The sequence below is a fragment of the Phaseolus vulgaris genome, chromosome 3 (assembly GCF_051622355.1).
Source record: "Phaseolus vulgaris cultivar YP4 chromosome 3, ASM5162235v1, whole genome shotgun sequence".
NCBI lineage: Eukaryota > Viridiplantae > Streptophyta > Magnoliopsida > Fabales > Fabaceae > Phaseolus > Phaseolus vulgaris.
Genome location: NC_143500.1, coordinates 38465398 through 38481194, shown reverse-complemented (window position 1 = coordinate 38481194; position 15797 = coordinate 38465398). Strand labels below are relative to the sequence as shown.

The 15797-nt window shown below is 31.9% G+C and overlaps 1 protein-coding gene across 3 annotated transcripts; it reads right to left on the bottom strand.

Moving 5' to 3' along the window:
• Positions 1-527: 527 nt before the first annotated feature.
• On the bottom strand, positions 528-13458 carry SRD2 (snRNA activating complex family protein). Of its 3 annotated transcripts, none has more exons than XM_068608070.1 (12): positions 13123-13458; positions 9959-10125; positions 9839-9885; positions 9700-9766; positions 9540-9592; positions 8506-8563; positions 7361-7449; positions 7196-7283; positions 6747-6836; positions 6222-6347; positions 5871-6131; positions 528-1090 (listed from the first exon to the last, which is right to left on the bottom strand). In XM_068608070.1, exons 2-12 carry the CDS (start codon positions 10097-10099, stop codon positions 806-808), a joined length of 1305 nt encoding a protein of 434 aa, XP_068464171.1. In that variant the 5' UTR covers positions 10100-10125; positions 13123-13458; the 3' UTR covers positions 528-805. The 3 variants fall into 3 exon arrangements, with proteins under 3 accessions (XP_068464171.1, XP_068464172.1, XP_090156957.1); XM_068608071.1 differs by having other exon boundaries at positions 9959-10111; positions 13123-13419; XM_090300831.1 differs by lacking the exon at positions 9540-9592 and having other exon boundaries at positions 13123-13419.
• Positions 13459-15797: the final 2339 nt, after the last annotated feature.

The window sequence follows — 15797 nt, the reverse complement described above, 5'->3', positions numbered from 1 at the left end:
CTACACTTTAATCATGCTTTGTAAGTCATGCCGAGAGACCATGAACATTGCCAACTGACTGTCGCCTTCTCGACAGTACGATAATACATATTCATTTCAATTTACAAGGTTTAGGGACTAAAGTAGAATATCCTAAGTTGATGTTTTAATTTTAGTGAATAAAAATGAACTTTATCCCTTCAATCAAATAAACAAGTGGGAAAATATAAATAGTTCAGATTGAAAACAAATGTTATGGTGAAGGTAATGTGTTATACAAACAAAAGCATCGCCCAGCCTGCATGTCATTCAGCATTTAAGGGTCTAACTTTTATGCACACTTTTACTGCAGAAAACAATGTTTTGATCTCAGTGAATAAGGAAAACGTGTTTTTTTTTTCTCTTAATAAAATAACTATAATCATATACGACCAGTGCTATTATTCAAATGTATGCAAATTTGCCTAGATGGTTTAAGGGTGCCGTTTAAACTATAAATACTTTTGGTATTAGTTTTGGAGGTAGAAACTGAATACATTAGCATTAGCTTTAGAGGTAGAAACTGAAGAGTATTTTATATTTTTGTGTAGCATACCCACTTTTTTCTCTAGTTCAACTTTCTGTTGATCCGAAAAACATTATCGTAAATAACATTTGTACATAAGCATCTTCAAGTAAGCATCTGGCAATTTTCTCCTACCCTGTACACCACATTATAGATTTTACTTTCAAAGATACAAAATTCAATACAGAATGAAAGAAGCAATTTTGAAAGAGCTTTTTGTATGTAACTTTAATCGCCTGTTGGTGTTTGTCCTAACAGCAATCAATCATGGTTGTAATCATACTCTACAAAGTCAGTATATAATGCAGTACCATCTTCTGCCTGGTGAAGTAGGGAAAAACATTCATCACAAAAATAACAAGGGTTTTGTGGTGTCCATTTGTCATCCACAGTGATTTTTGTAGCTCTGAATATTTTGCAAACAGTACACTTCTGAAAACGTAACTTCAGTTGAAACGTGATTATAGGATATAGAGCTCGATTATAAACGTCATCGGGATGAATTAATCTCATATCTCGTATCACTAAGGTATGGGTGCAGTTACCCTGCAGGTTTCACGCAGAGAACAAACCACATTAAATGTCTTCTAAGTTAAAGCAACTTAAAAGAAAAACTACAAAGTGTATCGCATACAAATTTTATAAATATACACACACACACACACCATATATATATAAATAATACTCTCAATTTGGTATGAAAATCATCTTTGTTGAAATGTAATGTTATTTAATTATTTATTCTTTTGTATGCGCCTAGCTTTAGGGTTATCATCTTTGCATAATTAGGAGATAATTATTTCATAATTAGTGCATATTTCATTTTCTATTTATTAGGACAAATTTGATATCTTTTGGTGATTTGATTTGTATAATTTTAATTACCTATTATTTCTTTCCTCAATTAAGTTGTAAATAGTCTATAAATTTAGACTCTATTCACATTTGTAAAGACATTCAATTTCAATCTTTTTCTTTCAACTTGGTATCAAAGTTCCCCATTATGAGAAACTCCGCTTCTGCATTTTTTTGGGCAGCCTTCATTGCTGCAATCTTTTTTCCGTTGACCGCTACTTTGCACTGTTGACCGCCAACCGCCATCGTTGACGACGATCGTTGACTGCCATCGAGGAAAATTTTCCAACAAGTTTTGTGTTCGGGACCACTACCATTAGAATCGATTTCGCTGATTTGCAAAGCTTAGTCGGTTTTGAGCACTCATGGACTCCCTTAGTATGACATCCGCCTTCAACCTTCCTTTCTTTTAAAAAATTGCTTCATGTTCCTAAACTATTTAATAATCTCTTGTCTATTCATAAGGTTACTTAAGATTTAAACTGTGTAGTGGTATCTTTTCATTCCCATTGTGTTTTCCATGATCTTACCAGGGGGAAGACGATTGAAATTGCTAAAGAGTAGGGCGAGTTATACTACTTATAGCATGAAGAAAATAACGAGTGTGCCAGACTGCAGGCACTCACTTCTAATCTTCAATCAGGCCCTAAAGCTTTGTTTGGATTAGAGGTTGTGGGAGAGTGGTGTGAAGAAAGTTGAGGTTGTTTGGATTTGGATATGTTAGAGTGGATGTGTGAGAAAAGTTTATTAAAATACGTGAGTGATATGATGGTTGTAAAAGTATTTTAAATTATTTTGAATAATATAAATTGTAAGATTACAAATTTACCCTTGTATATAAGAAAAGAATAAATAATTATTAATTTTGTGCATATTAAAATAATTTAAAGTTTCATTTATAAATAAAAGAAAAAAATGTAAAATTCAAAGAAATAATTAAATATAATTATATTGTTTTCATTTTATTAATTTAAATTAATTTTGTTACTTAAGTTAATTTATTTAGATAATTTTAATATTATTTATGATTCTTTAAATTATGTTATATATATTTATAAAACTATTATTAACAAAATTAATATATTTTAAAAAGTAAATGGACATTTAGAAGTAGTTAAATATATAATATAAATCTTATTTATTTTTAAATTATAAGGGTGATATAAGAATATAAAGGGGTACTGGAAGAAACAAAGTAATGTAATTTTTTTTTTTGAAAAGTTGAAGCCCATAGTGAAAAAAAAGCCCAAGTCAATATGAAAACCTAAATTTGAAGGAAGAGTTCTGAGAGAAGAGACAGAGAGAAGAGAAGCCACAACAAAGGAAGAAGAAGCATGAGACGCGTGAGAACAAAATCAGTGAAGGAAAATAAGGGCACGATGGTATTTCATTACATCCTACGCGACTTTCCTCTCTAACCACTCTCCTTTCTCTTCATATTTGAGAGCAACCGAAAACCACCCATGTTTCCACTCAATCTCACCCTCACCCTCCCCCTCTCACAGAACCAAACGGGGGTGGCACCCTCAAATTCGTCTACGCTACAGTGCCACCCCCTAATCTGTCTCACATGCTAAATCTTGGTCATCCTCCATTTAGTACCCTAAAGTCTTTATTTCCTATTTTATTTACAAAAGTGTTTGTTGAGTCTTTTCGTTGTGATGTTTGTCAGTTTGCTAAACACCATCGAACAATCTTTCTTCCCAAGAATAATAGAAATTCTAAACCTTTTGATCTTATTCATTCAGATGTATGGGACCTTCACCTATTCCCAAGGTTGTCAAACTCACGAGTCAACTCGTTGACTAGTCCGAGTTTACGTGTCCACATACCCTTACCGAGTTAACTCGATAGTAGACTTGATTTTTGAGTAAACTCGGTAGACTCAGAGTGAATTCGGTGAAATCGTTCAAACTCGCGAGTCTGCTCCGAGTTGGCGAGTTCAACTGGATTTTTGTTTTAACCCAAAATGGTGGGTTCACGTTTCGTTTTGTTTGACGTTCGTTTTGGTGGTGTTACATCTTCTCTGAAGTGCGGAGGTCGTGCGGTCTTCTTTGAACAAGTGCGGTAGTGGTGGCGATTGTGTAGAAGAGGTCGCGCGGTGGTGGCGGTTCGTGCAGTTGTGGTGGTCACGGGTGGTAGGTCAACTGTGGTGCCTTCATCATATAAGATTATAGGTGGTGCTGGAATTAGGGTTGCATTCCTCTATGGTGTGATTTAGGGAATTAGGGTTTTTTCTTTTGATGGGTTGCACTAAATTGGGTTTTTTTACTGGGCTGCACTAAATTGGATTTTTTTTATTTAGATGAGGTGCAAATTATTTTTTTTGTTTGCAGTGCTTTTTTTTTAGTTAGGAAAATTTGATGTAAATATTTTTTTTCATGTAAAAGTAAACTCTTACAAGTTTACGAGTCGAGTCTACTGGACTCTCACAAGTCTACGTAGACTCTCGAGTTTGACAACCTTGCCTATTCCTAATATCTCAGGTGCAAAATGGTTTGTTTCATTTATTGATGATTGTACTCGGGTTACTTGGGGGTATTCTGAAGTGTCCATCGGTTATGCCTCCAACAAAAAGGGTACAAATGTTATCACCCTCAAAGTTGTAAAGTTAATGTTTTCAAGGATGTCACCTTTCATGAAACTGATCCTTCTTTCCTAGTTCTCAAACTTCAGAGGGAGAGTATTCAAGAAGTCGAAGTCCTTGAGTTGTCACCTTATCCTTGTTTGTAGGATTTCACTCTTATGGAGGATGACAAAGACCCTACACAACATCATTACTAAAGAAGAATAATTTGGACAAATATTTTGGGAAACAATATTGTTGAATGGCCCACAGTTTAAAAAGACTAAGCTGATTACATGCACAGCATACTTGGAGTATTAGAATAAAATAATATTATTATTTTGCTTGGAGTTAGAATTTGAACCCAAAACTAGTTAGAAAGTATCAACTTAACCACTGAGACAAATGATTCTTTCTTGAAATATAAGGATTGTATTTTTATTTTATTTACATACAAACGAGACAAGACCTATAACTAAATTTGTATTTATACACTTTTGGAATTCATAATGAGGATGAATGTTTTGGCAATTTAATAGAGAGAACATATCTCTGCTAGGCTTCTTCCATGCATCTAGCGATCTAATCAAGAATTCACCAATTCTTGTGGCGATCATCCTTAGGCTTATTAAACCTTGTTTGTGGCGCCTCCCTCTTTCCAAGGTTTCATTGTTACTGTTTTTAATTGATTTCATTCTCTAACCCTAAATTCCCAATTCTATTGTTAGTTCTATTTGGAATCATATCAATGGAGGAGCAAGAAACAAAATGTAGTTGCAAGATCAAGTGCAAAAAAAGAATTTAGAGTCATGGCTCGAGGGGTTTGTGAACTATTGACCTCAAAGTAAAATATGAAGCTCCTATGAAACTGATGTGTGATAATAAGTTCGCCATCAGTATTACACACAATCCAGTTCAACATGACTGAACAAAGCACGGAGAGATAGACCGACATTTCATTAAGGAGAAGTTGGATGATGGTCTTATAGCCACCGAGTACAACCAATTGGCAGATAAGTTCACTAAGAGACTTCCCACAAAACAATTCAAAGATCTTACTTGCAAGCTGGGAATGATAGATATACATTCACCAGCTTAAGTGGAGTGTTGCGTAATTAGGAGATAATTATTCCACAATTAGTGTAGATTCCGTTTTCTATTTATTATGACGGATTTGATATCTTTTGATGATTTGATTTGTATAACTTTAATTATCTATTATTTCTTTTCTTAATTAGGTTGTAAATAGTCTATAAATTTAGATTGTAATCACATTTGTAAATATATTCAATCTTTTTCTTTCAATTGTTAGGGTTTAAGGTAAAGTGCCTTGCCTCTTTTTGTAACCATATATATACACATCAATAAAAGGTAAAACAGTGTAAGTTGAATACGCTGTATTTTCTCCAACTTATTTATTCAAGTATCTTAATTGGGACTCAACAAAAGGTCACGTTTCCTCCCTGACAAAGCTTAATAAACCATCTCCACTTTTGATTTATATATCAGCATTTATGGCCATGTTTAATTGAATCAATTAGCTCCCATACGAATATAATACGTTTCCCTTTAAAAGGTAAAACTTACGGCGACCTGCCCCTTTGTCATTTAACCAATATTGAAAGCAATAGCAGCCACTTATAAGTTCAGAAAATAGGTAGTGGTTTTAGAAATTCTTTTTCCACCCTAAACCCCAGAAAAGGACTTGCATATATGGTCTTCCTTGTGTCACCTTAATCCATCTTTTGCATGGTCTGTTTGGCTACTTATTTAAAAAACATGTTTTTTACTCAATAAAATCAACAGACTACATCCATCAAGAGACAAAGGTGAAACATGCTATTTGACATTTTAAAAAATCCCCATTTCCATACCTATTAATATAAGACAGAAAAAAGAATGTACCTGATGACAATAGAGATATCCGGCACCAAGTCGAAAGCTTAAGTCACAAAAACGTAACTTCTGCATCTCAATGGATCTAAAGTGAGGCAACTGTGATGCAGATTGTTCACCCATGATTGCCTTTTGTTTCTTCTGCAGCTCCCCAGTTATAATATATTCCCATTTTTTTTGTGCCTCCTCCTTAGAGTTTCGGAGCCAATCCAGTATAGGTCTTGCAAGATCAATAGCAGATGGATCCCTCATATCAGGGCAGAATACATCCTACAAAGAAATAGCTTCTTGTCAGATTCAAAGAAGAAATAATTAACATACTAGCATCATAAGAAAATAAGAATAAGTGGTCATGCATACTTCGATGAGAAAATAACCAGAAGGATCATGCTGCCCAGCTTTGTGCATCACCTGGTCTGTTGAGCAAAAGATCTTGTCCCTTAGTGCAGTTAACATCTGTCCTCCAAGAACTAATAACTCCTGGATCTACTCAAAAATTAAAGAACAGATATCCTACTAGTTAGACAGCTATTTCATAATGGCCATTCATGATTCCTTCAGCAAATCACATATAAAATTTCATTTTCATTGATATCAGCATCGGTATTCAATACTGTCAGAACTGTGGTGCTCATTGTGTATTTTAGGAAGTTTTATATCTTATCCTTGCTGTAATTTTATTCTTTATAACAGCGGTACTAACTATTAATTCTAGGTTTATGAATTCAGAAACAATCCCATAATCACAGGGATTTAATTTGTCTCCTTAGAATTAGTTGTCCATGTTTCCTAAATTAATCAGGAGAGTCATGTATTTATAGGTCCAATGACCTCATAATTTATACAATAAAGTATCATAATTTATACAATAAATTTGAGAAATACCTTGGTACCCTTTCTAACATTATGGTAAACCTCCACAGACAAAATAACTTCAGGATACTGCACAGGTATGTGTTCCTTGACTGTGTTGACCTGCCAAACATTAATCTAAAATATAATGGGGAATTTAAATAAGAAAATATGTGGGAAATGCATAAAACTCATTCTTGTTTGGACATGTTTATAAATATCAACTTGGCACTTGCAGCCATTCAGACATGGCAAAACCAACTTGTGTAACACCCAATAGAAGGAACCCATAGTAACTCCTGATATAATTTCTCATTGACTTTCATGTTTTAATTGAATATAATTTCTCACGAACTCTTATGCTTTATACGTCTTTAACTAACTGCTTTAACTCATCTGAAAGTTGGATTCATCAGTAAAATGTTTCAAATTGAACAAACAATCTCATTAGCAACAATAATCATATAAGAATTTCAAGTAACCTTTCTAGAAGAACTCGTAGACCTAAGGGTCCTCATCCTTTCTGTTTTAGTTGATTTATGTGCAGCTTCATTGATCTTGAAATCAGGACTAAACAAAGACAGGATACATAAAATCAGATCTTATATACAAAATAGAATAATCACCAAACTATTAGCAATACCAACTTGAATGAATGAAGTTTGACTGCTGCTTTGTCTTCTTCCTGCTTCTGTTTAATTCTCACCACTTGCTCCACTTTTTCAATACAGTCATTCTGAAAATTGATCATACATAAGAAGAGATACATGATTTGTTAAGACTGTATAATAGACTTGACGCTAAACATGATTTTGGAATTTTTAGCTAACTAGCCCAGAGATCTGGGACACATTCATCTCCTAGTGTATGAAATAGTTTCAAACAATTTGCATAATCTAACTAAACTATTCTAACAGCAAACATAATCAAAATTATGACATCATAAATATAAATTGAAAATGGTTATGGTTATGGTGTATGAATCATGAACACACTTATGCTTATCCAGTTATCCTAAATTAGGACACTTTGTTTTCAGCAGACATGTGACACCATCAACTAGGCCAAGTTGTAATAAGTATTGTCACGTGTTTATAACTTGTATATAGCATATTATAGCACTAATGTTCCCCTACATTCTTACCATGAATAGACTGTAACTAACAGAATATTCTCTAGGCTAAACTTTAGGACAAAATATCTTGTGATCGCTCTTGTATTTATTTATAAAGAACTGGATTTACTGACATATAATAATAATAATAATAATAATAATAATAATAATAATAATAAAGAACTGGATTTGTTAATTTAATGACAAAAAGGCCAGAGAAGCATACCCAAAACCTTTCTTCAGTTTTGTCATGATATCACTTTATCTTTGACATGGTATCAGAGACTATATATCATTTCTGGAGTTTTGGTGGTTTGTGAAGGGGAATCTCTATAATTTTCTTAGTTTTCACCATGTATTTCTGGTGTAGCAGGCATTATGAAAAGAATGTTGGACAATACCACATTTTATTTGTCTCAATTATTTAGGAGCAATTTAAGTTTTTTGACATTTTGGTAGGGGCAAAAGAATAACAATTGAAACTGAATGATATAGTTTTCTTCATAAACCAAAATAAACTGTTAAAAACTTAAATTCACAAGTTTGAATGACTATTTCTCAACTTCTAATACATGTAATAAACATTTATCTTATCTCAGACATTAAACTGACAAGAGCAATATAATATAAGTATCAAATAGTTATAGGGAAACAAATGTTTTTAGAGAATTAGCATACATCAAGACCAGAATTATTTGTTCCACTTCTCTTTCGTTTTGATTTCTTTTCACCACACCTGCAGCCAAATTCAACAATAAATCTTAACTGAGAGAAGTTCAGACAGAGAATGGAATGAATGGGATGCACACTCTTTGTCATTATTTCCAGCATAGCACTTTAAGAGATTCAATACAAGTATATAACAAAACTACCTAATCTCCATCACTTGATAAAAGATCACAAATACATAAAGTTGCAACCATATCTGCAGGAAATTGCAGACAGAATAGGCTAAGTTACCAATATTAGATAGCAGTATTGATTGACAGGTCAATTCTAAAACTGCTATAGCAGGCTACAGTAAAGCAGGTCACTATTTTAAATATTGTAATACAAACTAAATTTATATTACAAATACAAATACTCAAAAACAAAAATAAAGAAAGAAATCCCTGATGAATAATAAATAAGTCAGTTTACACACATAATCACAGTCATTATGGGAGCAATAAGGGCATAACAATGAAAGATTATCGTGAAATTAATGGGAAAAAACACATTACAAATTATATAAAAAATACCAAAATGTGAACTAGGAAGTTTATAGAAGGAAGAAAGAATAGAATAGAACACGGGAAAAAAAGTGCTGCATAATGGAAAGTGTATGTCTTATAATACTAGACTTTTTCCTCTGGAGTGTCAGGATTTCATTGAGTCGCACCCATAATGGCCATGTACCGAGTATGCATACATGATGGACAAACTTAGACACATATCATAATTAATTTTTCAAGAAAAGATGGGTAAACTTAGTGTAACATCAATGCGATTAGGTGCAAGATGACATAAGACTGGGCACACCTTGTGACTAGCTAGATCTTTTCCCCATCCCAAAAGATGACAATTTCCAATTGAGATCTAAAACATTTTCTACTTTCTCTCAATGTACTATTTTTATTCCCCACTAATCAAACTTAGCCATCCTTGCAACAAGAGCAGCAGCAGCAACGACAGAAAAACAAGAAACAAAAAAAATAAGAAAAAAGAGTGACCTTGAACTGGATTGGTCCAGAAGAGGAGGATGATTTTCATCGTTCTCCCTACCCTGTAATATCACTTCCATTACTAAAGTAATAAACCCAAACAGTGAAACCTAAAGAACTACACCAATGAAATAAAAAAAACAGTAGAGACTGTGCATGTGTATAATACCTTAAATACTTCTTTGAGAGCCATATCCATCAACTGGTCCTCCGTGAATATTTTAAGGTCATCCACCCTGCAAAGACAATCATCATAAATTAATGATGACCCCAGAAAGATAGTAGTGGTAAAGAGGAACAATCCATACGAGATATCAAGGTGAGAGAAATCTTCAGACAACTCGGCCTCAAGATCCTGCAAGAAAATGCATAAATTAGAAGAAAAAAAAGATGAAAGGGAGGGGAGAGATGAGAGATAATGAGCTAACCTGAAGTTCAGAAAGAAGAGAAGTCTGAAAGTGAGAAACCCTAGTGGAGGGGCCGACCATGTTGGGAACATAAATGGGTCCACCCCTTGGAATTGGAATGGAGAGATCGCATTCTGCTACCTCCGGAATTGAACATTCCATTCCTCCTTCTCACTGATATAATCAAGCTTCAGATCACAGAAAACCAATTTTGAAATTTAGTGGTAGAGACGCAGGGCAGTGACTGTGAATAATATGTATTGTATTCTACATTAGTCAGACTTGGATTTCGGCACGGAAAAATATCCCCAGCCAAAATCAATTTGCTCACACCCTTATTAGTAGAATGGAAGAAAAACATTTTGTGAGTATGTTTGATCATGACATTGGGTAAAAAAAAAAAAAAAAAACAAAGGCAAGTTGAGTGGGTATTATACACCGACAATTTAGTACCACTGACTGAACCGAAACAAAAAAAGATTGGGTTGTATGCTACTAAGGGATACGAATATGGCACATCACATTCAAAGCAAGGTCCAATAGACACATTGTGGCAGTGGAACCCTCTCCTATGCTGCTTCTTAACGGATCATATCACACTGTAAGCGTGTATATATCTTTTAGTGATTTATGTTTACGTGAAGTTCTGTAAATACCTAAACACCCCTTATTGAGTCACCTTAATTTGGATGATTACAGGGATTTTATTTGCTTTAAGTAGTTCAGAGTATGATCAACTGTTTTCCTATCTTTAGAACTGCATATAAGATTTCCGTTTTAATAGATCTAACGCTCTTTCGTATAAGATAATATACTATGAAAAATTATATTAATATGAACTATATATAAACTAAATTTAAATTTATAAATATATTATATTAATGAAAAATATTGGGTCATATTCAACACACAAATATACAACAATAAAAAATTAAAATAATGTAGATTGTGGGGCTGTCACCACTCATAAATATAAAAAGTTTCAAGTACGAATTAGTAGATCACAACGTGAAGGATGTGTTGAAAATTTATCTCTCTTAATCAAAGTTGAATTAACGACATCTCAATCTCAATCAAAGTTCAACCAAAACGAGAATATAAAATTAAGAGAAAAAAAGAGTGGAAAGAATTTCAAATTTATACCTTTTATATAAAATTTAAAATTCCCTAATATAAAAAATATTCAAATTACTTTTATAAATTCTTAGAATTTCCTTTGTTAGTTTTTTTATTCAAACAAAATATTTTACTATAAAACATTTTAAATTATTTTAAAAGATGGATTATACTCTAAACATCCTTCATCCTAACTCAAATTAAAAATACATGAGCCACAACACACACAAAATATTTGGTTTACATAATAATAATAATTAAATATGAATTTAATCCCACTACAAATAAGAAATAGAAGAAACAAGGCACAAGACTGTTTGACTTATGAACATTTTTCTCTCGCATTATATGTTAATTTTCAATGTCACGAATTCAGTTAGACTGTTTGAAACAGGATAGAGAGTGATAGAGTCTTCACACTACCATTATTCCCACCACTTTCATTGTTGTTTTTTGAGTGAGGTGGTTGGTTCCTCAACCATGTTTTTATCATTGGATAACCCTATAGAGTTACTATTGTTTGTATTACTGCCCCCAACTTTTCTAATCACGTGATTGACTACTGTGTAGCTTCTGTAGAAGATAGAAGTTTGTATTTTATCCATATTTCAAGTCTAGTAGGCTTCACCTAAAGGAATGTGTTAAGATAGGTCACATGCAGAGAGCTAATCAAACATTTTACTTCTAATCCTTCCACGTCATTCTCTGTCTACAATGGATAACAAAGATATCTATGACTACAAGTTTCTCAAGTAACCCTAATTAACTAAAATCTGGTTGAGTGACTATACTTTTGCAAACAAAGTATCTAAAGAGTTAAACAACTACAAATTCATAAGCACCATAACATAGTTAAAGCAATTTTAATTTTGACCACAAGATAAAGTCACCTGTACTAACAACAAACAAATAGAAAGTGCACCAGGTCTCTATCCTTTTCAGCTTATCAATTAACTCACGCATGCATTTTCACAACTAGCACTTCTCGACATAATTGTATTGCACACATAAAATGTTCTCTATGTCAATTAACAAAAGGCAAATTGGAAAGTTAAGGTCATTTTTTAGGATTTTAAACCTTGAAGCTACTGCATTCTACTTAACTAGTTATGTCAAAATCATCATCCTAGCAGGAGAATCTAAAGGAAAAAGAAACTGTGATTCACAACAAAACAACATTATACTAGTCACCGTATACTAAAGAGCTGACCATCATTCCCACCAAAACAGAATTTACTTCAGCTGCAATAGCTAAAATAGCACCAGAATAATTGTCCAGTTTTTAATTAATGTGCAAGTTATGAAGATAATAATTTTAAGATAAACTACAAGATTACATGAAAAGGCCACAGTACTTAACATTGTATTTTCTTTTAAACTGTGATTGATCTCTTTTTTTTCAAAGAAAATTAAACTACAATTGACATAGCCAATTCATTCTTGTAGGCTTATGTAATTACAAAAGGTTGTTTCAGTAGATAAATTGAAACTCTGGACTTCGTTTCTCTTTCTCAGCATCTTTAATTCCATAACTTTACTGGTTCTAATTCATCATAACTAACCAAATTTAATACTAATGACAACTAAATAAGTCTTTGTATATATTGATCATGATCAATTCTAAAACTCACTTAAATAAAATTCATTGACCTGCCCATATCACTTATGACCTGCACCCAACATAATTTTAGAAATTCCACATTTTCCCTCCACATAATTATTTGATATTCGGAAAAAAAAAACTGAAGCAGTGCGCGCGCGAAGTGGCTGGGTTGTGAAGCTGTGGTGTACATTTTCGGTGGTGGCGCCGACGACATTGTCGGTGGTTTGCACAAAAGTTTTCAACTCATATTTGCGGATTTGAATATCCGGAACACTTACGAATATTTATATCCGGCAGTGTTATCTCGTTACAAATAAATTTATTCAGATGCATTACCGATATTCATATCCGGATGTGTTATTGTGTTACGAATAAAGTTTCGGATATGGATATCCAGAAAGCATCCTCGCAAAAATACAAACCAAACAACGATATTTGGACGAGTACATAGGAAGCAAAAACTCACATTCTTCTTCGACAACGACGACTGTGCCTCTTAGAATCACTGTTGAACCGATCAAAGTCCACCGCCGCTTTACCACTCCAATTCAATGTCCAATGCTATCACCCACTACAGCCACTCAAAACCCAAGAACGAAGCGCTCGTCCACCGTGCACCATCGCCGCTCATCCACCGTGCACCACCGCCGCTCGTCCACTGTGCACCACCGCCGCTCGCCCAACACTCGTCGTTCGTCGCTGCCTCAATCTCCACATAAGCTGTCTTAACCAAATTCTAACCTAATTATGTATTTTAAATGATGGAGGACAAATGTGGAATTTCGGAGATTATATTAGGTGCAGGTCAGAAGTAAAATGGTGCAGGGAGAATTAGTCAAAAAAATTAACTTTGTGTGTCATTCAACTTTTTATCATTTTTTTACTTTAAATTAATATCTATGTAGGTTAGGGATTTCATCATATTAAAAATTTGTTATTTTACGTGGATTCATCCTACTCGATCTTTTATTGTTTTTTTTAAATAAATCATCATATCGGTTAGGTCAACGTTATTCTCTCATTAATTAATAAAAGTATTATTTTAATGTTGTTTTTATGTACCTATAACCTATTTTATTTTATTTTTGTTTTATTTTTAATGTCACATTAGTATCCGCTCAATGCACTTAAATTTTTCTATTTTATTTTGTGTTTCCTTAGTGTGAGTTTCGACATAGGGGCTATATCTTTATATTCTTGTAATCTATATCTATATATAAAGGGGATTTCCCTCTTAACTGCTCTTAATTTTTTTCTATTTTATTCTTGCTTAATATTTTGTTTTATCAATTTATTTTGGTTATTTGAATATTTTAGATTCTCCACTTTAACTGCTCTAAATTGTTTTCCTATTTTATCCTTACTTAATATTTTGTTTTATCGATTTATTTTGGTTATTTGGACATTTTATAATTTTAGAAGTTAATAAACAGTTTTTTAATTTTTTAATTTTATTTTATTTGTTCACTGACAGGAGAGTGGAGAGATTTGTATGTTAATTTATTTTTGTTCTCAGGAGAAATTGATTACTTTTCTGTTTTAAACTAATATTCTTCTTTATTAAATAAGCATTTTTTAATTTTAAAATTTTATTTTATTTGTTCTCATGGGCTGGAGAAATTGGTTACTTTTCTGTTTTAAAACTAATATTCTTCTTTATTAAATAAACGTTTTTTAATTTTAAAATTTTATTTTATTTGTTCTCACTTAATGGGCAGGAGAGTGGAGAGATTGATACGTTTTATTAGAGAATAGTGGAGAGAGAGGGGTGAAATGTGGGTTTATGCACGGTTACTTTTTTTTAGGCAAAACAAATTATATATAAGAAAACTATGAGAGAGGAAGAATATAGAAACATCTTAAAAACTATCTATTGTCTGATGCTATTTGATATTCTTTATACAGAGTCCCAAGTGCGCGCAAATTCAATTTTGGTATTCTTTCAATAAATTCAATAATAATGTGAAATTTAAGTCTGAAATACATTGGTTAAGCCAATTCACCCAAAATATAATAATTTTACATAATAATGATAATGTCATTTTTTATTTATAATATACTATAAATTTATATTGTTAAAATAAATGTGCAAATAATAATATTATTTATTCAAATTTTAATATTAAACATAAATATATATATATATATAAATGAAAAAATAAGAAATCGGATATAGAGGCGCGAGCGCCTGTGTTCCCTCTAGTGTTGATAAAATTTATTGTCTCTTTATTTTTAGTTTTCTATAATTTTCTTTCGTCCTTTGTTTAAATGGAGGATGAAAAATGAAAAAGTAAAAATATGAAAAAAAACATATTTTGAAGTAGAAAAAAATATTAGATATATAGAAAGCAATACATTTATTTATTATACTGAAAATATAAATAGTGATAAAATATTAACTATGTAATCAATTATACTAAACACGTAAAACATGTAATGTAATATAAATATTAATAAATTATTAACTGCTTTTCTTTTACATTTACATAAAAAATTAAACATATCTTATTGTTTAACTTTTATTTTTTTTCTCTTAAAAATGTTCATTGCCATCAATATTTATATACCATCACGTCATCAATATAATGAAAGTATGTCAGTAATAATATCACATAGTAATAATATCACATATGTATCATGTCAAAGGATTAAAAAAGTTATAAACTAAAATATTACACTTATACGTCCAATCAAATATTTAAATCTTAAATATAAGCGATAAATATAATTTAAACTTAATTTATGGAGTTGATCATTATCTTTGTTTTTTTGAGTGTTTTTTCTATGACAAATTCTTCCTATATTTAATTTTGAACCTGAACCTGTATAATTTTAAATTTTCGAAAATGTTCTTTATTCCAGAAATAAAATTCTGGAATTGAAAATAATACATTTAAAAAAATAGATCCAAACAAATTATTGTATTCCAAAAATAAAAAATCGTAAACAAAAATCAAAATCACATTTTAGTAAAAAAATCCGTAATACAAAAATTTGTTTAGTAAAATAATTATTATATTCTATAAAAGGGAATCCGAAATGTATTTTTATACATACCTCCATTTTATCCAAGACATTTTCGTCTTTTCTAGTGAAATTGCAGTAATATGGTGGAGGAAGTAATTGTCCTCTCCTATTTGT

Coding starts and splice junctions, on each gene's coding strand:
- SRD2 (XM_068608070.1), bottom strand. CDS start 10,099: ATGGAATGTTCAATTCCGGAGGTAGCAGAATGCGATCTCTCCATTCCA. Junction 9,886..9,958: donor CTCTTCTTTCTGAACTTCAG/GTTAGCTCATTA, acceptor ATTTTCTTGCAG/GATCTTGAGGCCGAGTTGTC. Junction 7,284..7,360: donor GTCAAACTTCATTCATTCAA/GTTGGTATTGCT, acceptor GTCTTTGTTTAG/TCCTGATTTCAAGATCAATG.